At 45.0% G+C, this 23740-nt stretch overlaps 1 protein-coding gene across 2 annotated transcripts; it reads right to left on the bottom strand.

The window, feature by feature from the left end:
* Nucleotides 1–306: 306 nt before the first annotated feature.
* Nucleotides 307–23380, bottom strand: MOB3A (MOB kinase activator 3A). 2 transcript variants are annotated; one of them, XM_081960319.1, is made up of 4 exons: nt 23243–23380; nt 8145–8680; nt 3594–3796; nt 307–868 (listed from the first exon to the last, which is right to left on the bottom strand). In XM_081960319.1, the coding sequence occupies exons 2-4, from the start codon at nt 8557–8559 to the stop codon at nt 839–841; spliced, it is 648 nt and encodes a 215-aa protein (XP_081816445.1). In that variant the 5' UTR covers nt 8560–8680; nt 23243–23380; the 3' UTR covers nt 307–838. The 2 variants fall into 2 exon arrangements, with proteins under 2 accessions (XP_081816445.1, XP_081816446.1); XM_081960320.1 differs by having other exon boundaries at nt 307–865.
* Between the last annotated feature and the right edge of the window lie 360 nt (nt 23381–23740).

Below are 23740 nucleotides of genomic sequence, written 5' to 3'. Positions count from 1 at the left end.
ACACATTTAAAACCTCCCCGGGGAGGTTTTCTGATAAGCAAAATCAATGGAGGAAGCCGAATTGACTTCATGACCTGTAAAATCAGGCACAACTCACTTAACAACCGCACTTGCTTAACAATGGAACTTCTGGCCCCAATTGTGGTCGTAAGGCGAGGACTACCTATAAACCACGGGAGACAGTCGCAGTCCATAAATTCCAAGTATAGTTTGGCTTACTGTGCGTGGCCCAAAAGAGAAAAGTTAAAGTGCCGCAAGATAATTTCCTTCCTCTTCTTGGCTATATACACATATGCCAACTGCAGATTTCAAGTGAAAGAAGTGCTAAAATTTTATTTTATTTTTTTTGCAACACAGGTGATTCCAAGCTTTAGGACTCTGCCCAAGCAGAGTCCTAAAGCTACTTACAGGTGGTGTCAGTGGATTTCTCCTCATTGAAATTGGTCGCTCCCTTGATGCAATAGGTGGTGTCTTCTGAAGCCCAGGTGATTTTGACAGGAGACCTCAAAATAACACTTCCAAATCGGCCTCCCCGCTCTCCCCCCCCCAAGCCATGTGATGTGAGAAGAAAGACATGGAGATCTAAAGGATGCCTCACATTTAGCGGTGGTCCTTTCCTTTCTTAAACAAACATACATACTTCAATCATCCAATCAGAGCGATTTTACAAAAAATTCATTACGAGAGCTCCTGAAAGCTCTTTTTAAAAAAAATAAAAATAAAAAGATGCATAAAAATGGAAGTCCCTCCAAGAGTATAAGATCTTGTCTGTTGGGCAGGAATGGTCTCCAATCCGGACGGCATTGGCTTCGAAGACAGCGGACAGATTCCCAAGATGTCAGTGGCACATCCGCGAAGTCATGTCCTTCTGTCAAAGACAGGAGACTTAAATGTCATTTAGAAATCACATTAAAAAAAAGACACCGGTTACTACAGGTAATAATACAATACAATACAATAGCAGAGTTGGAAGGGACCTTGGTCCAGCCCCCTGCCTAGGCAGGAAACCCTATACCGTTTCAGGCAAATGGCTATCCAACATCTTCTTAAAGACTTCCAGTGTTGGGGCATTCACAACTTCTGGAGGCAAGTTGTTCCACTAATTAATTGTTCAAACTGTCAGGAAATTTCTCCTCAGTTCTAAGTTGCTTTTCTCCTTGATTAGTTTCCACCCATTGCTTCTTGTTCTACACTCAAGTGCCTTGGAGAAGACTCCCTCTTCTTTGTGGCAACCCCTGAGATATTGGAAGACTGCTATCATGTCTCCCCTAGTCCTTCTTTCTATTAAACTAGACATACCCAGTTCCTGCAACCATTCTTCATATGTTTTAGTCTCCAGTCCCCTAATCATCTTTGTTGTTCTTCTCTGCACTCTTTCTAGAGTCTCCACATCTTTTTTACATTGTGGCGACCAAACCTGAATGCAGTATTCCAAGTGTGGCCTCACCAAGGGATTATAAAGTGGTATTAACACTTCACGTGATCTTGATTCTATCCCTCTGTTGATGCAGCCTAGGACTTTGTTGGCTTTTTTGGCAGCTGCTGCACACTGCTGGCTCATATTTAAATGGTTGTCCACTAGGACTCCAAGATCCCTCTCACAGTTAGTACTATTGAGCAAGGTATCATCTATACTGTACCTGTGCATTCCGTTTTTCTTGCCTAAATGTAGAACCTTACTCTTTTCACCATTGAATTATGACATAGTCCTTGACTTATGACTACCATTGAGCCCAAAATTTCTGTTGCTAAGTGAGACAGTTCTTAAAGTGAGTTTTGCCCCATTTTACCTTTTGGGCCACAGTTGTTAAGTGAATCACTGCAGTTGTTAATAATATGGATGTTAAGTGAATCTGGCAGTCAGCTCCGGCGAGCCCACAGGCCCGGAGCTGTCATTCCGGTGAGGGGAAGCCAGGGGAGTTGCCACCACAAGCAATCTAGCTGAGAACTCTCCATAAATCTTCATGACTGACTGCCAGGTGGTTTCCACTGAGAACATTCCATAACTGATAACTGACTGAGAACAATCCATGACTGATTGCCAGGTGATTTTCACTCTGGGTCACGAGGTGATGGGTGTGTGCGCATGCAGAGGTGGGGTTTAGCCTAAATACCAATTAAAGTATAAAAGGTTGTGGGGAGCACCGGATGTCAGCTCTGACAATTTATTTATTGCCTTAGTGCAGCGATGGCGAACCTTTTTTGGCTCGCATGCCAAAAGCAGGGGGAGCCCAGGGGGGACATGCATGGGTGTGCCACACCCATAATGCAATGTGCGATCCCCAGCGCGCATGCGTGCATGACAGACACTCCCCTCCCCATTTTTTGCATGGTTTTTTTGCTCTCCCCAGGTTCCAGAGGCTTTATAGGAGCCTGGGGAGGGCAAAAATAGCTTCCCACAAAGACACCCCGGAGACCCTCTGGAGGCTTCAGGATGAAAAATGACCCTACGAGCAAACAGGAAGTCACTTCCAGTTTGTCCGTAGGGCTGTTCTTTGGCATTCATCTATGGAATCGTCTCAGAATTGGGGACTTCAACTCCCAGAATCCCTCAGTCACCGTACTGGCTGGGGAATTCTGGAATTGAAGTCCAGACATCGTTTTGTTACGGTTGAGAAACATTAGGTTATATAGTGTTCCCATTATTACAGGACTATTTTCATTCTGTTTTTTGTTTTGTCTATAGATATTTTATTGTTTTCTTGCTGACCGTCGCCTAGAATTACCTACCTAAGATAGATAGCCAAGTACACGTTCTAAGTAAATAAAATGAATAAATGTCAATAGTCCGAGGTCATTTGTTCCACCTTGTCTACCATAAAGCTGTGGGAAGGATTGTCTGTCTACAGATGGAAAGCACCTGGGTGTGCCTCCCTTTCCTTCCTTGTTTCTCTTTTCTTTTGCAGAGGTATTAATGTTTATGCAACTTCGTTAAACATCTGATCCTAATCATGTAAATAAAACCTCAAGTTGACCGCATGCATTTTATGCATCAGAGTAGTGAAAAGGAATAAACTTAGTTCTCTATATTCTTGTTTCTCTTTTCTTCTGCAGCGATATTAATGTTTACACAACTTGGTTAAATATCTAATCCTAATTGCCATAATAAGTAAATAAAACCTCAAGTTGATGACATGCATTTTATGCATCAGAGTAACGAAAGGGAACGGTACAATATATTCTTTTTACATTCATTAAAAAAACACTGTTCTATGGTCTTATTTATTTGTAATCTTCCTTAGTTTTAATGGTTATTTAAGATATGTTTTTATTGTTTTATTGCAAGCCATTAAGAAATGGGCAATTAAATAAATTAAATGCCAAGCTTTAAGAATAACACGCCCTAATGAATTTTATGGCTCTTCATTAAATACAAGCGCACCCTTTTTTTCTCTTAAAACGACCAAACTCTTCCAAGTTTGTCAAATCCCTCTGTTCTAGGGTGAAACCTGAAGAAGGAAAGTGCGCTGAAAGTGCGCAATACCTGGGGAGCTCAGGGGGGGAGAGCCTTCCATCCCACAAAATACCTGTCAAGCAGGTATCCGAACCAAGACTCCCCAAGCCAGCAAAATCAGCCCTGACCCTGCACTCACCAGAGGCTCCAATTCCTTGTTGTCTATGAGATTGAACTGTTTTACAAAATAGTAGAAGTGCTTGTAGCATGTATTCACGTGGGCCTCCGAGCCCATTTGGGCAATACGATCAAAGTGGTGGATGTAGACGTGGACAAAGACACGGAAGAGACGGGAGAGGATCTTTTTCACCACCTGGAGGAAGTTCTTAGGAAATGGAGTACCTGTGGAAGACCAGGACAATTAACCTTCTTCCCTCTATCCTTTTCTTCCTCCCATCTTCTTCCTCCCAGCCTTCCCTCCCCCTCTCATCTCCTTCCTTACTTCTTCCCTCCCATCTCCTCCCTTCATTTCTCCTTCCCATTTCCTCCCTCCTTCCCATCTCCTCCCTTCCTTCTTCCTTGCATCCTTCCCTCTTCCCTCCCTACTTCCCATCTCCTCCCTTTCTTCTTCCCTTTCCTCTCCTCCCTTCCTTCTTCCCTCCCCTCCCTCCCTTGCATCCTTCCCTCTTCCCTTCACTCTCCTCCCTCCCTCCTTCCCATCTCCTCCCTTCCTTCTTCCCTTCCCTCTCCTCCCTTCCTTCTTCCCTTCCCTCTCCTCCCTCCTTCCCATCTCCTCCCTTCCTTCCTCCCTCCCTCGATTTCTTTAACCAATTTATCATATCCATGGCAAGAAAGATAGCAGACAATTTAGATGACTAGGCCAGTATTAACTATGCAAGTTGCATATGCCCAAAATTGGAAGTATCCCTTTTCAGCACCCAGGAAGAGGAAATAAAACAAGGAAAAGCTACCACAAAAGGAGACTCGGGTTATATACTCAAAGTAGTCAACTAGAATATAAGATTTTACCAAGATATGAACTCAGTTTGGAACACTAATCTGAGAATGCAGCCAATTGCACTTTAGTCAACAGACTAGGATTAAGCAAGCCAGGGCTGAGGGTGAAGGCAGCTGTAGAGAAGATGAAGCAAAGAGTACTGGATTTCAATCAATAGCCATCCCGGAGTGCAAAGGCTGGATGGGGCGTGTGTGGAATGAAGAGAAGGGAATGGAGGATGCTAGCTTACAAAATTTGACGAGGAACATCAGGGGTTATATATTGCCCAGTTATCTGATCTTGATTTGAAATTGAATAATTTAATTTATGAAATTTGTCTACTCTCCAACCCTCAACCGCTGAGCATTTTTCTCCTTTTCATCTCCTGAACGAAAAGTCACCAATCTCAGGAATAATCAAAATCTAACGGAATCCTCTCAACCTTACAACCATTAAAAAAAACAACACAACAACATTCTGGGCCCCACAGCTATTGCGCAAAGTCACATAATGGAATCAGCACTCAAAATGCAGATATGTAAGTGGCTCCACTCAAGTTCAGAAATTTCTTCTACACATGTTCAGCCAGTATTTTTTCTTTGGGAATCTTAAGTTCCTTGACGTCCATTTAGGTGTCAATCCACCTGTTTTTATTTTCACCCTTTCCAAAAACTTAAAAAGGGTTCTCATATAGAGTCTCAACCCATTGCATTTGTTCAGCCTCCTATAGGCCTCTTCAGTGACATGCCTAAAAAACAGTTTCAATCACATCCTTCCTGTATTTCTTAACTTTTCTGAACATACTACCAAGCCCACGTACCGTATTTTTCGGGGTATAAGACGCACCTCCCCCCCTAAAAGAGGGTGAAAATTTGGGTGTGTCTTATACACTGAATGTAGCCCAACCCACCCACCGTCCCCCACCCTTTGGCCTCTGCCTCCCAGCAATTTACCTCCTTGCAGCAAACGGGGGGGGGGGGGGAATGGGGCTTGCGGAGGCTGCAATAGGCTATAGCAGTGGTCTGCAAGCCGCAGCTCGCGAGCCACAAGCGGCTCTTTACACATTTTAATGCGGCTCTTCTGTGTGCCGGATTATTATCCTCCCTAATCATTGTGGATCGAAAAGAAAAAAGGGAAAGGGGCGCTTGTTTTGAAGCGCCCGCTCCCCTCCCTCCTCTTGGGCACTTCAAAACAAGCGCCTCTTTCCCTTTTTTCTTTTCGACCCACAATGATTAGGGAGGATCCTGAAGTCGGGCGGGGACGAGAAGCGAGGAGGCAGAAAAAGAAACGCAGGCTAAGGAGCTTCCCCCCCGCCCCCTCCCAGCAAAAATCTAACCGGGGAGCCGGGCGGGCAGTAGCAAATTAGCCGATCACGCCGCGTGATCAGCTAATTTGCTACTGCCCGCCGGCTCCCTGATAAGATTTTTGCGGGGGGGGGGGGGGGGGAGAAGCTCCTTGCCTCCGTCTCTTTTTCTCCCTCCTCACTTCTTCGGGCTCCACCAATGGGGGAGCAAGGCCCGCCCAGCGCCAGGCTTTGGGCTAACACAGAGGTCTGCAAAGTTGCTGTTTTAAGACTGGTGGACTTCAATTCTCAGAATTCTGGGAGTTGAAGTCCACCAGTCTTAAGAGCCAATTTTGCAGATCCCTGGGCTAATATGATTGATGCCCTTGGTGGACTTCAATTCTCAGAATTCTGGGAGTTGAAGTCCATAAGTCTTCAAGCTGTCAGGTTTGAAGACCCCTTGGGGTTTTTTCCTAAAGGGTTAGGGATGCAAGGATCTTGTAACTTGACAGCTTTAAGACTTGCGTGCTTCAAATGCCAGAGTTTATTGAAACTAAAAACAGTGTACCATCCTATGTATTTTCGGTTTTAAAAGTGTGGCTCTCAAAATAAATTTCAATCGTGGTTTTAGCGAGATTTGGCTCAGTTGAAAAAAAAGGTTGCCCACCACTGGGCTATAGCAATCCCTGTAGCCTGAAACAGCTGATGATCGGAGGCCCGCTTAAACTGAAAGTGAAACTTGCTGTTTGTTCCACAAGGCAAATTGCTGGGAGGCAGAAGCATAATTTTTTTTTCTTGTGCTAATCAGGCTATTTGCTACAAGAAGGTAAGTCAGTAACTATAAATGCCTATTGAATGTTCAAATTATTAGACTTATTTTTTAAAGACTGTTTTATTATTGTTCTAGACAATTTAACAAAATGAAAAAGCTTTTTAAAATAAATGCTTCATCTGAAGAGGCCCAGTGCTACTGTATCTTCTTTTAAATAGCAGAGAATAATGTATACTTCCAGAAAGCACATCAATTTTAACAGCATCTGTACAAGTATAGTCTGAAATGTAACACCACAAACAGTGTATATCATCTGTACTGTTTGCTGTTTGTTGCAAGGAGGTAAATTGCTGGGAAGCAAAAGCAGATTTCCCCCCCCTTGTTTTCCTCCCCAAAAGCTAGATGTGCCTTATATTTCAAAGCGTCTTATACTCCGAAAAATACGGTATGTACTTCTTCATCACTGCATCCAAACTGAGATCTCATCCCCCCGCCCAATATCCAATTACCATAACATAAAAGCAGAATTTAATGTTTACAGATAGTCCTCGACTTACAACAATTCATTTGGTGACTGTTCAAAGTTACAATGGCACTGAAAAAGTGATTTACGATTGGTCCTCACACTTATGACTTTTGTAGCATCCCTCCTATCGTGATTGGAATTCAGGCACTTGGCATCTGGTATTTATTTAGGACAGTTGTAGAGTCCCAGGATAATGCAATCACCATTTGCACCCTTTCAAGCTTGATAAGCAAAGTCAATAGAAAAAAAACTTGATTTGCTTAAGAACTGCATGATTCATTTAATAACTGTGGCAAAAAATATAGTGAAATCAAGGGTGAGTCATTTAACCACTGCCTCGTTTAGCAAATTCTGATCTCAGTTGTGGTTGTAAGTTAGAGGACCACAATTGAGTCCAAAACTCCTTTTGCTAAGTGAGACATTCATTAAGTGAATTTTGACCCCTTTTATGATCTTTCTGGCCACAATTGTTAAGTGAATCACTGCAGTTGTTAATAACACTGTCGTTAAGTGAAGCAAGCTTCCCCTGACTTTGCTTGTCATAAGGTCGCAGAAGTCGATCACGTGACCACAGGATGCCGCAACCCTCATAAATATGAACCAATTCCCAAACATCTGAATTTTGATCATGTAACCATGGGGCTGCTGCAAGGGTTGTGTGAAAAACAGTCCTAAGTCACTTTTTCTCGTGCCGTTGTAACTTTGAACAGTCACTAAATGAACTATTGTGAAGTCGAGGACTTGTAATTCCATGACAATTGTGTTAGCCATTTTTGCAGTGGCACCACTCCATATAGGCTCATGCAGTGGTGGGATCCTGCCAGTTTAACAACTGGTTTGGTGATTAGGTGTTGCGTGCACCCATACCAGAGGCGCAAGCAGTGCAGTTTTACCAAAACTTACCTTCCGTGTTACTTCTTGGGGAGTAACACAGAGCAGCAATCCACTCTGCCGCGCTAATCAGCTGAGAGGATATAGGTAAGTAAAGCGCAAGAGTAGGCGGGCCAACCAGATTGTCGGAGAGAACCGGTTCGCTCTCAGCTGATCATGGGAGCTACCGGTTCACCCAAACTGGTCCCAACTGGCTGAATCCCACCGCTAGGCTCATGTCCCTTTTCTGATCAAATTTGTAATTTTCTTCCTGCCTTTTTCAATCCCTTCCCTCCAACTCACCGACGTTTGTAGGGAAGAGGTCCTCGTTGTTGATCTGCACTTCAATCCAATCCATGAGAAGGTTCATGTATTTAGGCGCAGAAAGGGCAGTGGGCTTGCGGTATTTCTCATCCTGCCACCGATACTCGTACTTTGGACCGCCGGACATGACCGGGCAGGATTTTTCCGTGCAATAATCACTGATTGTCCCGTAAATGAGGTTGATGCGGTTGAAGAAGTCCACCACGTGAACAGCCACCCAATCGTTCATCTCCTCATCGTGAGGGAGCTGCACAGCCAGCTTTAAATCCAGCCCAGCGTTAAGGGATGCCTGGGCCTTTTTGTGAAGCTCGAAGCGCTGTGTCCCGGGTTCAAATTTCCGTTTAGGCCGGAAGGTCCGATCCTTGTTAAAAACTTGTTTCAAAGGATTGGCCATCCCCGGTTCCCCAAAGTTTCTGAGATCTAGAAATCCACCACCACGTGCCCTCCAGGGGTGTGATTGCTACAACCAACAACCTTTAAGTCTCCTTTCGAATCCAACTGGTGAACTTTGTAATCTGCAAGACAAAAATATATATATAAGAAGAAGTTTGAGGGAAGTGGGAAAAGAAAGAAATCTAAAAAGGACAGTCTCAAAATAAATTCTAAAATTTGGTTCTTCGGGCACTTCTTTTAAATTCTGTTCAAACTTCCCATTTAAAAAACCAAGGTAGAATTGAGCAGTATTTTTTGAAGCCTGAGCCAAAAAAAAACCTTGCCTTCGTGGAAATGCAAGTTTGAGAAACATACCTAGCAACAATAGAGGTAGCTCTTTACGATCCTAATGGAGCCTGCTTATGGAGTTGTAACTTGTGACGGTCATAAAGTGGGTCAGCCACATGACTGATCCGATTTTACGACCTTTTAAAACAAATACTGTGGTTGTAAAAGCAAACCCATTGTTTGATAATACCACTTTATAATGCCTTGGTAAGGCCACACTTGGAATACTGCATTCAGTTTTGGTCGCCACGATGTAGAAAAGATGTGGAGACTATAGAAAGAGTGCAGAGAAGAGCAACAAAGATGATTAGGGGACTGGAGACTAAAATGTATGAAGAACGATTGCAGGAACTGGGTATGTTTAGCTTAAGAGAAAGAAGGACTAGGGGAGACATGATAGCATTGTTCCAATATCTCAGGGGTTGCCACAAAGAAGAGGGAGTCAAACTATTCTCCAAAGCACCTGAGGGTAGAACAAGAAGCAATGGGTGGAAACTAATCAAGGAGAGAAGCAACTTAGAACTGAGGAGAAATTTCCTGACAGTTAGAACAATTAATCACTGGAACAGAAGTTGCCTCCAGAAGTTGTGAATGCCCCAACACTGGAAGTCTTTAAGAAGATATTGGATAGCCATTTGTCTGAAATGGTATAGGGTTTCCTGCCTAGGCAGGGGGTTGGACTAGAAGACCTCCAAGGTCCCTTCCAACTCTGCTATTGTATTGTATTGTATTGATATGGGCAGGTTTTTTTTGCCAAAAACTGGTTTCAAGGAAATAAAATAATAAAATGGTCACGTGGTCACGTGACTGGAGGGGTGTGGCCATCATAACTTTGGAACCAGGTCATAAAGTAGCTCTGGGGAAGTCCTTTGTACCTTTGAATTGTCACTAAGTGACTGGTCATAAGTGGAGAACTAGCTGTACTACGAATGACTCATGCAAGAAGGAAAAAGTTCTCAGCCTCATATTTAAAGAGAAAAAGGGAGACTGATTTCTTAGAATCTTCTCTGACTTGAAGAATTTCCATTGCTTTTAAGCTTCACACATCCCCAACTCTCTGCGCACATCACTGAATCAAAATAATAGAAATTACTCTGAAATTACCATCTGTGAGGGGAACTGGATTGAGATTTTAAAAAAAGGAGGGAGGGTGTAACAAGAAGGTACCTCTTCTTCCCGTCCCTTCTAAAACCAGCTATTTAATCCCTTTAAGTTTCCTTTAATTGCTTCCCACTCAGTGGCCTTTTAAGAGTCTTGCCCCTTGGATAATTTTCCTGGGCTCTGTATGTGCCTGAAGATAATCATATCCAAAGTCCTTCTCGTCTAGCATCTGGTATCAACCATTGGTTGCTTGCCAGGACATGTGAGTAGAGTCAAGCCTAGAGTTCACTCCTACTACGGATAGACGTCCTCTGAACGTGGAGTTTCCTTATCTGTTTCTCAGCCCTGGATGTAGACCCTGCCCCAATCAATCCAAGTTCCCTTTGGACTGCCTCCGTTGGCTGCCAAACAGACCTCTGTGAGAAAGCCACAAGGGGCCAGTTCCTCCTCTCCACAAACTGGTATGTACAGATAAGATACCTCCTAATGTTGGATATTCCACTGACCCTGTTGGGGGGGGGGGGGGGAAACCTACTGGCTATATGTATAAAAATCCCAACGAATTCTTCACCCAATCTCATCCAGAAAGCCACGTTTTGAGAAGGCTCCCCTAATTCTCCAAAAGGCCTCTCTGTTGTGGCCTGCTAGTGGAGCGGGCAGCCGAGTCAGACACTGAGGAGGTTGGGGAGGAAGATGGGCCAGTCCTGGAGGCTGTGGAAGGCTCTGATGAGGGCTCTGTGTCAAAGGCAGAGAGGGGGCCAGGGCCGTCTGGCAGTTCTCAGCTGCCTTTGGAGCTAGACAACAGTGAGGCAGAGGAACAGCTGGAGCCTGTTCCCAATGTGTGCATGCGCAGAACTATCAGAAGAAAAGAATAGTTCAGAAATCAGGGTCAACTTGGGAGTAAAGCCCTAGGTGAATGGTAAATGGCTCCTACTGCCACCGGTAGCCTCCCACCGGTAGCCTCCTACTGCCACCGGTAGCCTCCCACCGTCCAGTACGATCCCACAGAGTTGGCCTCCTCAGGGTGCCGGCGGCCAGGCAGTGTTGGCTGGTGACTCCCAGGGGGAGAGCCTTCTCTATGGGAGCGCCTTCCCTTTGGAATGAGCTGCCCTCGGAGCTTCGCATAATCCCCGACCTCTGGTCCTTCTGGCGCGCTCTAAAAAGTTGGCTTTTTCAGCAAGCTGGCCTGGCCTGAATAGAATAAATTAAATTATTAATTTTAAATTGTTAATTTTAATTTAATCCTAAATTTGATTTAAATTGTCAATTTGTCAAATTGTCAATCTTCTCCTTTTGTGCAAGTTGGGTGTAAACACTCACTGGATTTCCTATTTAACCTTTTTTTAACTTTCATCATATGTGTTTTTATGTTGTACGCCGCACAGAGTCCTTTGGGAGAAGGGCGGCATATAGGTCCAATAAAACCAAAACCAAATCTTCCCATAGGAAATAAAAGAGGAGTGAAGGGGGAGTGGGCTTTTGCAGGAAACAATTCGTTAGATTCATTCCAGGAGAGTGAAGATCTGTCCGTGAATCTCAGAGACTCTGTGCCAAGTCCTCCCTTGCACAGCACTGCGTTTGGAAAATATTTACATGGCAGCTTTCCAAGCTAGATAAGGTCTGTGGTCATAAATTGACCTTTGAAAGACTGTTTGCCAGGCCTTTGCTGAATGTGAATGAGAGAAATTCACATTTGTTTAATAAAAGGGGTTTTATCGGGACCAGAAATCTGCTTCGTACTTTTGGGGCTAGGCTAGGTCAGAACACTCTCATCAGAATGCAGTGTGGGAGCAAGTATAGAGAAGACAGCATGAAGACAGATGCTGTGACTCTCCGATTACTCAGAAACCACTCAGAGGCTGCCATCACCGCATCCTGTAAGCACCCATTTCAGTTCTGTTAAGAAAGCGGAAATCCAGTGAGTGTTTACACCCAACTTGCAAAAAAGGAGAAGAGAGCAAAATAACTCCTTTTGAAGCTCAAGACAACAAATTACTAATTTTCCTCCGAAATGAACTTGTTCGCTGCCATTTAGCTCAGTCTTTCCCAAACAAGTTCTCTCTCTCTCCCTCCCTCTCTCCAGAAAAGCTGATTCCAATCACCCATAATCCACAGCAAAATCAAAGAGCTTGGCCAGCTGACATTACAGGACGCTGGACGAATTGGAGAAGGCAGAGCTAGGTTTAACCTACCTTACAGGGTTGTGGTAATATGAAAAGAAATAGGGAAAGGAGTGTCATTTTGAGCTGCTGAAGTGAAGAAAGAATATAACTTCAGGAAACAAACAAAACCTGTATTACAGAGATTAAAGAGTCAGGGGGTAAGAAAAAACACATCTCAGTTTACAGTCTATTTGGTGCTGGGCCTGAGGTTTCCAGGAAACGCATAAGCAAGGATTAAAAGCAATATCCTTCCCTTCTTGCACGATGTGATAACTAAGATAGGCTGCCACTGCTCAGGGTGGATCCATTCCATAGTCAAATCAATACAATACAATAGCAGAGTTGGAAGGGACCTTGGAGGTCTTCTAGTCCAACCCCCTGCCCAGGCAGGAAACCCTGTACCATTCCAGACAAATGGCTATCTTCTTAAAGACTTCCAGTGTTGGGGCATTCACAACTTCTGGAGGCAAGTTGTTCCACTGATTAATTGTTCTCACTGTCAGGAAATTCCTCCTCAGTTCTAAATTGCTTCTCTCCTTGATTAGTTTCCACCCATTGCTTCTTGTTCTACCCTCAGGTGCTTTGGAGAATAGTTTGACTCCCTCTTCTTTGTGGCAACCCCTGAGATATTGGAACAATGCTATCATGTCTCCCCTAGTCCTTCTTTCTCTTAAGCTAAACATACCCAGTTCCTGCAACCATTCTTCATATGTTTTAGTCTCCAGTCCCCTAATCATCTTTGTTGCTCTTCTCTGCACTTTCTAGAGTCTCCACATCTTTTCTACATCGTGGTGACCAAAACTGAATGCAGTATTCCAAGTGTGGCCTTACCAAGGCATTATAAAGTGGTATTAACACTTCACTTGATCTTGATTCTATCCCTCTGTTTATGCAGCCTAGAACTGTGTTGGCTTTTTTGGCAGCTGCTGCACACGGCTGGCTCATATTTAAATCGTTGTCCACTAGGACTCCAAGATCCCTCTCACAGTTACTACTATTGAGCAAGGTACCACCTATACTGTACCTGTGCATTTTATTTTTCTTGCCTAAATATAGAACCTTAGTTTTTTTTTACCATTGAATTTCATTTTGTTAAATAGTGCCCAATGTTCAAGTTTGTCAAGATCCTTCTGTATCTTAAGCCTGGAGTGTTGGCTATTCCTGCCATCTTGGTGTCATCTGCAAATTTGCAAATCTGTCTGTCCGTCCATCCATCCATCCATCCATCCATCCATCCATCCATCTATCTATCTATCTATCATCTATCTATCTCCTGAAGATGAAACTCAAACACTTTGGCCACCTAATGAGAAGGAAGGACTCACTGGAGAAGAGCCTAATGCTGGGAACGATTGAGGGCAAAAGAAGAAGGGAACGACAGAGAATGAGGTGGCTGGATGGAGTCACCAAAGCAGTCGGCATGAGCTTAAATGGACTCCAGAGGATGGTAGACGACAGGAAGGCCTGGAGGAACATTGTCCATGGGGTCGTGATGGGTCAGACATGACTTCCCAACTAACAACAACCAACCTATCTCTCTCTCTCATCCATCCACTTATATTTTTATTCCTCCTTTATTACTTATAAGAAATTCAAGCTCAAGGCAGTGAACATACCTAATATGACTTTATCCTCCTCTATACCACCACCACCCAAAAAAACAGCAACACAGCAAAGTGGGCAGAGAGAAGTGATTGGCCCGAAGTCACCCAGTTGGCTGGACGAAAACACAAGGTGTCTCTTGCTTTCTAGGCCAGCATCTTAACCACTACTCTAAACTGGCTCTCCAACACACAATACATGCAGGGTCACACAACACATGGAAGTTGACTTGCTTGTAATTCAGTGCATTCTGAAATCCTCCTCCTCTTTGATTTTGGATAACTCATAAGACTGCCACCAATTTCTCCACAACAGCAACCCTATGAGGTAGGTTTGGCTGACAGAGGGGGATGGTCTCAAAGGTCATTTGATGGTTTTGATGCCTAAGGGAGACTAATACTCACGGGCCTTCCAGTTTCTGGACCAGCATCTTCTCCACTACATCAGGGGTCTGGCCATGCTCCATTGCAACTATGCTGGCGGGGGATTTTGGGAGTTGAAGTCCACAAATCTTTGCACAGACCTTTGCACTACACCAAACTGGCTCCGAGTTTGAATAACACCAATGAGAAATTCGGGAAGGAGTGATCCCAACGTAAACAGAGACAGCAGAATTTATCTCGAGCTGCTGACCAGGGAACACATTTGTTTATTGACTCTGTTTCTAAGCAGCCCCACATCTGTGGTTCTCTGGCTGTTGTACATGAGGTTTATTTTATACAGAGAAAACTGCCACCACCAAAAACATCAGAAACTTGGGTATGTCTAGTTTAATGAAAAGAAGGACTAGGGATGACCTGATAGCAGTGTTCCAATATCTCAGGGGCTGCCAGAAAGAAGAGGGAGTCAATTTATTCTCCAAAGCACCTGAGGGTAGAACAAGAAGCAATGGGTGGAAAGTAATCAAGGAGAGAAGCAACTTAGAACTAAAGAGAAATTTCCTGACTGTTAGAACAATTAATCAGTGGAACAACTTGCCTCCAGAAGTTGTGAATGCTCCAACACTAGATGTTTTTAAGAAGAGATTGGATAACCATTTGTCTGAAGTGGTGTAGTTTCCTGCCTAAGCAGGGGGTTGGACTGGAAGACCGCCAAGGTCCCTTCCAACTCTGTTATTCTATTCTATTCTACTCTATTCTGAAACAAAAACTGATGCAAAAGTAATTGTTGTGAGACACATGCTACTGCACCAATAACATATAATACAATACAATACAATAGCAGAGTTGGAAGGGACCTTGGAGGTCTTCTAGTCCAGCCCCCTGCCTAGGCAGGAAATCCTATACTGTTTCAGACAAATGGCTGTCCAACATCTTCTTCAAGACTTCCAGTGTTGGGGCTTTCACAACTTCTGGAGGCAAGCTGTTCCACTGATTAATTGTTCTAACTGTCTGGAAATTTCTCCTCAGTTCTAAGTTGCTTCTCTCCTTGATTAGTTTCCACCCATTGCTTCTTATTCTACCCTCAGGTGCCTTGGAAAATAAAAACATAAGTTCCAAAGATAGATGGTTATGAACACACTTGGGAACAAAAGGGCCACACTGTAGGTGTCCCTGTGTGCCAATTTGAACTAGTGCAGTGTTTCTCAGCCTTGACAACTTTAAGATGCCTGGACTTCAACTCTCAGAATCACCCAGCTGGATGGAGAATTTGGGGAGTTGACGTCTATTGTAAAGTTGCCAAGGTTGAGAAACACTAATCTTAAGTGATGTAAAAGGCTGGATTAGAAATCAGGAGAGCATGAGTTCTAATCCAGCTGGGAGATTTTAGGCCAGTTTTTCTACCTTGGCTTAAGGAAGAAGAAGGAGGGGATGATTTTGTGGGAGGAACAGGCACATGTGCATGCATGTGTGAGTGCGCCTGTTCCGACCCAGCCTTAGCAGATGTAAGAAACAGACTCCTTGTCATGAAAATCCCCGCTTGATGAATTAATTGCATTCACCCACCAAAAAGTCCAGGCAAGAGTCCTGCAAAGAGTTAACTGCAATAATAGACCTTATCAGTTCCTTGTGAGCTCCCAGCCAAAAGGTTGCAAATTAAGTTCTGGCAAGCAGTCTTTGTGGCACAAAAACACAATGAGCAAAATCTTCAGCAATACGAACTGTTGTCTCCTATGACAACCACTGCCCTTTCCTACTATTTATTCCCCAGCTGGAGAGGGGCCATTCAGCATGCACGTGTGCTTTGCCTCCCGAGTCAACTCCTTGTCCTCCGTTATTCACCTCCCCGAACTGCTCTGCACATATGTGCATCTGGAACAAGCCCCAGCTGTTCTTACTCCTCACTCATAGCAGCCTCCAAAGGCAGCTGCCTCTCCGGTGGCTGGGAAATGACGGATGGTGCTGGCTCTCTCTGCGTCCAACACAGAGCACCCATCAGAGCCTTCTCTGGCCCACGTTCCTCTCCAGCCTCCTCATTGTCCGAGTCTGCTGACAGCTCTGCTGACAGGCCACCAAATGCCTGCAACATCTGCAACACTCGTGCAAGTGGGGCTCCAATAGCCTGCAACAAGTCTTGTACGAGTGGGCCCATGCGTGTGCATAGACCCACGTGTACTGCCCAGCCACCCACATAGCCTGGTGGCAATTAGGCCATGGCCCGGTAGTGGGCTACGGCCCACAGGTTGGAGACCCCTGTTGTAAAAAAGGTGAGTTTTCATTCTGTTGTGTGCCCATTGGAGAAATGAAACTTAATCAAATTACATAATTTGTAAGCTGCCCAGAGTCTGTGGTTCCGTGGCCTTATAGAGGAGATGGGCAGCATAAAAAAATTAATTAAATAAACAAACCCCAAAGCCCTTCCCCTTAATGGCTGGGAAATTCTGGGAACTGAAGTCCACAGAGCTTAAAGCAATTTTGCAAGGTTGAGAAATCCTGATCTACAGAGCTGATAAGCAGGCAAAGCGGATCAATTTACAAAAAAACACATTCAAAATGCCGACGGACAGCAGAGGCAAAAGATTTTAAAAGTGGCAGAGGAAGAGTACAAAGTGGTTGGGGTTTTTTTCCCCCTACCAACCCCCAAACTCGAAGTTCCTCAATTCGGTTGAACTGATGCAAAACCTCAATGAGTAATGCTACTAAAGGTGCATCTGCGCTCTACCAAAAAGCCACTGAAAAGTGGAATTTTTTTTTTTTAAACCTAGTAATCTTATTTATATAGAAGGGCCACTTCCTCTACCATTTAAACTGCTTGGAAGAGGCTGTCTTGGCCTTTGGCTGCAGGACCCCTAAACAGCAGCAAAGTTAAAGAGCAGAAAGAGCCAGTTTAAAGGGGGGGGGGAGATCACCCTTCTCGCCTTATTTTGTAAGTTAAAGTCCCATCGGAGTGACAGAGTAGAAGGGAGCCTCACGGTCATCCAGGTTAAGCTCCTATCAATAGCATAGCTGAGAGATGGCTGCCCCATCTCAGTTTAAACTGAGTTTAGTGCCACCCAAGGCAGTCTGTTCTACTGCGAAACAGCTCTTAATCCAATAGCTACATAATGCATGTCAGGTCATTCATCGTTGCTTATTCCCATGAAAAATAATTAAAAAATTACGCTATAATCAATTCTCTTGGCTCCTCTGGATGAGTTCCCATATGAGAAGAGAGGAACAATCTATCATAATCAGCAGTTATTCTTCCTGACTTACTACAGGTAGTCATCAATTTACAACATTCATTTACTGACCATCCAAAGTTGCAACAACACAGAAAAAAGTGACTTATAACCATTTTTCATACTTAGGACATTTGCAGCATCCCCAGGAACATGTGATTTATATGTGGCTGCTTGACAACTGCTTCATATTTATGACGGTTTTCCATGTCCCGGGATCATGTGATGTCCATCTTTTGTGACCTTCTAACAAGCAAAGTCAATGGGGAAGCCAGGTTCACTTAACAAATGTGTCACTAATTTAGCAACTGCAGTGATTCACTTAACAAATAAGGCAAGAACAGTTGTAAAATGGAGCAAAATTCGCTTAACAAATTTCTCACTTAGCAACATAAATTCTGGGCTCAGTTGTGGTCGTAGGTCGAGGACTACCTATACTAGATTGACTCACTACATCTGGGGTTAGAGGAAGATTTGAAAACTTCCAGCACATGTACACTTATTTAGGCACCATTACATGTGAATTATGTGCCAATCAAGATCCTTAAACCTGGATTCTTTGGTTGCGTTCACATGATCCATTAATTATCCAACCATTACAGGTAATTATCAACTTATAACCATTTGTTTAATGACCAGAGTTATGACAGAGTTCAAAAAGTGATTTATGACTAGTCCTTGCACTTACGAACATCACCAGCATTGATGGGATTCCATTTTTTTTACTACTGGTTCTGTGGGCGTGGTGTGGCGTGGCTTGTTGGGCGTGGCAGATGAAGGATACTGCAAAATCCCCATTCCATCCCCACCCCACTAACCTGCTTTCCAGCTCCGTTCTCCTGTTCAGGGCAACAAAAGAAGATCAGCTGGGAGGCAGCAGGGGCGGGGCCAGCCAATTGGTTCTCTGAACTACTCAAAATTTCTGCTATCGGTTTTCTAGAACCCGTCAAAACTGGCTGAATACCACCTCTGATCACCAGGCTCAAGGTTGACTCAGCTTTCCATCTTTTCCGAGGTTGGTAAAATGGGGACCCAGACTGTTGGGGACAATATGCTGACTCTGTAAACTGCTTAGAGAAGGCTGTAAAAGCACTGTGAAGCGGTATATAAGTCTTTGTGCTGTTGATATCACAAAACCCCCATGTGAGCAAAATTTGGACACTTGAGATCCAGCTTGTATTTCTGATGGTTACGGCGTCCCAGGGTAACAGGATCACCATCTGCGACCTTCTTATGGGGCTTCCAATAAGCAAAATTAATGGGGGAACCTATTGAACGACCGTGTGGGTTTTATGGATTTTCCCTTTATCCCTAGTAGATGATCCTGGAGCAAAGAGGAGGGGAAGTATTTTAATAGCTCAGTTTTTAAACAAGGAGAAGTAGCTACGGGTCATCGGAAAAGTAGAAAATCTTTTGTGCTCTCCGCTTCCAGCATACCCAAATCACATCTTGCTACTTAAAAGACAAAACTCAGGCTTGGAATAATCAGACTTCTGTCTTCTTAATAGTTCTTTGAAATGATCACATTTTCAAGATGAGTTCCAGCTACAGGAAATTCTTTGTGTATTTCTAAGTGGAACTCAGCCAGGCTTTTCAGAGAAAATCTTATTCCCTCCACCGTGTTAGAAACGACACTCCAACAGGATGTTGGTTTGGATTGATTCTACGCTGCTGTTCCAGAATACAGAGAATTTAGCCTGCAATCTTGGACTCTGGCTTGGACTCTGACTGGGTAGATTCGGGCGAGTCGACGGGGTTGAATCTTGTGGAAACTATCTGGGATGAGTTTGACCCTGTGACTCCGGAGAGCATGGACAGGATTATGGGGAGACTCCGTGCTGCCACTTGTGTGTTGGACCCGTGTCCCTCTTGGTTAGTTTCGGCTTCCCAGGAGGTGACACGAGGCTGGCTCCAGGCGATTAACAACGCTTCATTGAGAGAGGGGTTCTTTCCCACTGCCTCGAAGGAGGTGGTGGTGAGGCCCCTCCTTAAGAAGCCTTCCCTGGACCCAGCTTCTTTAGCCAACTATCGTCCGGTCTCCAAACTTCGCTTTGTAGCAAGTGGTTGAGAGCATGGTAGCACGTCAGCTTCCCCAGTACCTGGATGAAGCTGCCTATCTGGATCTGTTTCGGTCGGGTTTCACGCCCGGGTACAGCACGGAGATGGCATTGGTCGCGTTGATTGATGATCTCTGGCGGGCCCGGGACAGGGGTTGTTCCTCTGTCCTGGTCCTATTAGACCTCTTGGCTGCTTTTGATACCATCGACCATAGTATCCTACTGTGACGACTCAGGGGGTTGGGAGTGGGGGGCACCGTTTTGCGGTGGTTCTCCTCCTACCTGTCGGATCGATCGCAGTTCGTGTTGACTGGAGGGCAGAGATGGACCCCGAGGCGCCTCACTTGTGGGGTGCCCCAAGGATCGATTCTCTCACCCCTCCTGTTCAACATATACATGAAACCGCTGGGTGAGATCATCCGTGGTTTTGGGATACAGTATCATCAATATGCTGATGATACCCAACTTTTCATCTCTACCCCAAACCACCCAAACGATGCCCTCGACGTGATGTTCCGATGCCTGGTGGCTGTACGGATCTGGATGGGGACGAACAGGCTCAAGCTCAATTCCTCCAAGACTGAGTGGCTGTGGTTCCTGTCATCCCGATTTGTGCATCTTGTACCATCTTTGATGATAGGAGAAATTTTAGCCCCCTCAGAGAAGGCTCGCAATCTGGGAGTTCTCCTGGATACGCGGCTTAGTTTAGAAGAACACCTGACGGCCGTGACCAGGGGTGCCTTTTACCAGGTTCGCCTGGTACACCAGTTGTGCCCCTTCCTGGATCGGGATTCTCTGTGCATAGTCACTATCGCCCTCGTCCTTTCTCGCCTGGACTACTGTAACACACTCTACATGGGGCTGCCCTTGAAGAGCACCCGGAGGCTTCAGCTGGTCCAGAATGCGGCCACGCGGGTTGTCATGGGGGTACCTACGTGCTCCCATTTTACACCTCTTTTAGGCGGCCTGCACTGGTTGCCGGTTGTTTTCCAGGTGCGATTCAAGGTATTAATTATGACCTTTAAAGCGCTCCATGGCTTAGGCCCAGGGTACTTGCGAGACCGCCTACTGCCACCAGTAGCCTCCCACCGTCCAGTGCGATCCCACAGAGGTGGCCTCCTCATGGTGCTGTCGGCCAGGCAGTGTCGGCTGGCGACCCCCAGGGGGAGAGCCTTCTCTGTGGGAGCACCTTCCCTCTGGAATGAGCTGCCCCCGGAGCTTCGCATAATCCCCGACCTCCGGTCCTTCCGACACGCCCTAAAAAGTTGGCTTTTCCAGCAAGCCACGCCCTGAGTCCTTTGGGAGAAGGGCGGCATATAAGTCCAATAAACCTAAACCTAAACCAATCTTTAGATAGCCAAAACTTCTGTGGTGAATTTCCTGATTGCCCTAATTCACCGTCAGGATTCATTACCTGAAAAATAGGGTTTCTAGTGAGTATTTAAGCAGAGGTGATATGCAGCTGCTTTTTACCGGTTTGAGTGAAACTGTAGCGGCGGCTGCTGGAGGCTCCGCCCCCCCCCCAACGTAATACATGACCGTCTGTGCATGTGAGCGCGCTCACATTTGCGAATCGGTAGCGAAGGGAAGTGAATCCCACCACTGGGCCCCAGGCAGTATGAGATAATGTGAAAGGCTAGGATAGATAATAAGTCACTTAGTAGCAATAAACATTTATCATCTTTAGAACAGAAAACAACAATCTGCTGAAGGTCACAAGGTTCTTTTGAATTGTGTGTACACAAGATAGGATAAGTGCCAAAACTCCAAACTTGGCACTTATGAAGAACACAATAAATAGCATTGAGCTAAATATAAGAGTCCATATAAAGTATAATATATACTCACTGACTTAATGCACCAGATTACGCTACGCTAAATTGAATAGTTGGCACAGCAACATACAACGGGAATCCAAACACTGTTTTAAGAGGTTGTGGGAACTTTGTATTAAACCAGTCGTATTAGTTCTAGGTTACAAAACTCAAAAAACGATTAGATGTTGTCTAGATTTATGCAGCCCCGATCTGGCAGCCGATGTCAATCTACTAAGTATACCAGCGGTTACAAGAAAGCAAACCATATTTGTTAACCTGGTTTCAGTTTGTTGTGTGAAACCCAACAACTGTGAATGAAAGCAAGAAAATCCATTCAGATTTCCTGGACTTGCAAGAGATATAGAAACTCGGCAACTCTCTTTCCCAATACAGCTCCACCCCAGTGCCAAGGAAATCTGGAAATGTATTAAGCAACAGCATTCACAAGTCTGCTGTCCTCCAGATTTGTTAAACTATAACTCTCATCGTCCTCCACCATCTTGGCTGTCTGACAAGAATGCAGAGCTACCAGGCTGGGATTTTGAGATGACCAGATGTATAACCCATCATGTTTGAGAAGGTGGGGTGGGGTGGTGTTTCTTGACCTCTCTTCTCTCAGGACTTTTCCCCACTTGCAAAAATCACGGAAAACCCCTTTTTTGTTGTTAGTTGCGAATTCGTGTCCGACCCATCGCGACCCCATGGACAATGTTCTTCCAGGCCTTCCTGTCCTCCACCATCCTCTGGAGTCCATTTAAGCTCAGGCCTACTGCTTCCGTGACTCCAGCCAGCCACCTCCTTCTCTGTCATCCCCCTTCTTCTTCTTTTGCCCTCCATCTTTCCCAGCATTCGGCTCTTCTCCAGTGAGTCCTTCCTTCTCATTAGGTGGCCAAAGTCTTTGAGTTTCCTCTTCAGGGTTAGGGTTAGATCTGGCCTTCTAAAGAGCAATCAGGGTTGATTGCCTCTAGGACTGACCGGTTGGATCGCCTTGCAGCCAGAGGTTTTATTTATATGCGTTGCATTTATTGATATTTACCATACTAAAAATTAAAACTGCCGCCGCTACTGCTTCTCCTGACAGTTTGATGGGAATTGTTTAATAGGATGGCAAATAATTTTGATTTTGTGATCTTCAGGGGTCCCAAGACCACATTTTCATATGTTCTAAAGATGGCTGAGCGCCTTGGCATCATCCAAGTTAAAAAAAATAAATTTTTGTACTATTTCAATCAGCAGCCAAAATCATTTTGCCAATGCTGTTAGCTCTGTCAGGGATCATGAAACAAGCAACAGAAAAGTCGATTCTTTAAAACAGTGTTTTCCAACCTACTTCTAAGATGGGTGGACTTCAACCCCCAGAATTCTTCTATGCTGGTTGGGGAATTCTGGGAGTTGAAGTCCACCCATCTTAAAAAGTTCCCAAGGGTGAGAACCAGGGTTTTGGAAAGATCGCCTGAAGGTCAGGAAAGTAACACAAACGCCTGTTTTCAAACCGCCTCCACATGACGGATATTCACAGCTATTTAACAATCGCAGAAAGCAGCTTGTAGGAAGTTTCCATACCACGGAGGTAAACCGCATCAATCCACCGACCCGGAGTAGGAAAGGTGGCGAGGTCGGGCGCATTTCCCCCGACCAGGTTGGCAATCTCATGAAGAAAAGCGCACCGGGGGGGGGGGGGGAGCGATCCTAGGCGGAAAGCATTTCTTTTTCTTTGTGCCCTTCATCCCTCAAGGGGCCGTTTGGAGCCCCCTACTCTGCCTTTACTACGTTGCTCCTCTACTACGCCTTTACTCCTCCCGCGGGCAAGGAGGGCTGATTGGGACAGAAGACAGCGGAAATCCAGCTGCACGAGGCGCTGCTTTTGATTGCAACACCGGATTAAAGAGAGCCGGCGATCGTGCTTTTGCTGCCGGGGGGGTGGGGGGGGAGAGAGAAGATGCAATACAAGCAAAAGCAAAAGAAAGCAAAGAAAAGGGGTTTGCGGACGCGGGCAGATCCACACGTGCATCCATACCTGCCTCGGTCTTGACGAACCTTCCCAACGCGGGAGAAAAGCCTCGCTCTCTCCGCAGCCCGAAAAAGCGTCCGTCCGCCCTGCAGGCAAGATTTGAACCAAGCGCCACCCCTTCCGCCTCTCCTTCCCCTCCGCCCGGCTGCCTTCCCTTAAACGGATAATACCCGTATCTTTTGCTTGTAAGGATGACACAGGGTGGGGAATTCCCTTCCCGGAAATCCTTCCCTGGAAAAATCAAGCGGTGTTTTTTTTTATTGCCCTACACGGCCTCTCAAGTGGACAAAGGAGGTAGATGGGTGAAGGTTTGTTTTTATTTTGCTAGATTTCTGTTTCTGCTTTTTTTTCCTTTTTGGCTCACTCTTCCTGATGGCTCTTTCTATTTTTATCCCCCACCCCACCCAACCGCAGCAGCGAAGGAATAAAGGATAATATCAATGGTTAAAAACACTTAAGTTGCCGCTTCAATTTATCAACACTTATATTAAATTGGTTATGGGG

Source organism: Natrix helvetica, assembly GCF_964273705.1.
Source record: "Natrix helvetica genome assembly, chromosome: 1".
NCBI lineage: Eukaryota > Metazoa > Chordata > Lepidosauria > Squamata > Natricidae > Natrix > Natrix helvetica.
Note: the sequence above shows the minus strand (reverse complement) of the source record. Positions and strands in the feature narration are given on the sequence as shown.

What these genes read in the sequence shown, in the direction of transcription:
- MOB3A (XM_081960319.1), bottom strand. Translation starts at nt 8,559, where the DNA reads ATGGCCAATCCTTTGAAACAAGTTTTTAACAAGGATCGGACCTTCCGG. An exon ending in CCTCTTCCCTACAAACGTCG is followed by an intron (nt 3,797 to 8,144) that starts GTGAGTTGGAGG and finishes GGTCTTCCACAG; the next exon opens with GTACTCCATTTCCTAAGAAC. An exon ending in ACAAGGAATTGGAGCCTCTG is followed by an intron (nt 869 to 3,593) that starts GTGAGTGCAGGG and finishes TGTCTTTGACAG; the next exon opens with AAGGACATGACTTCGCGGAT.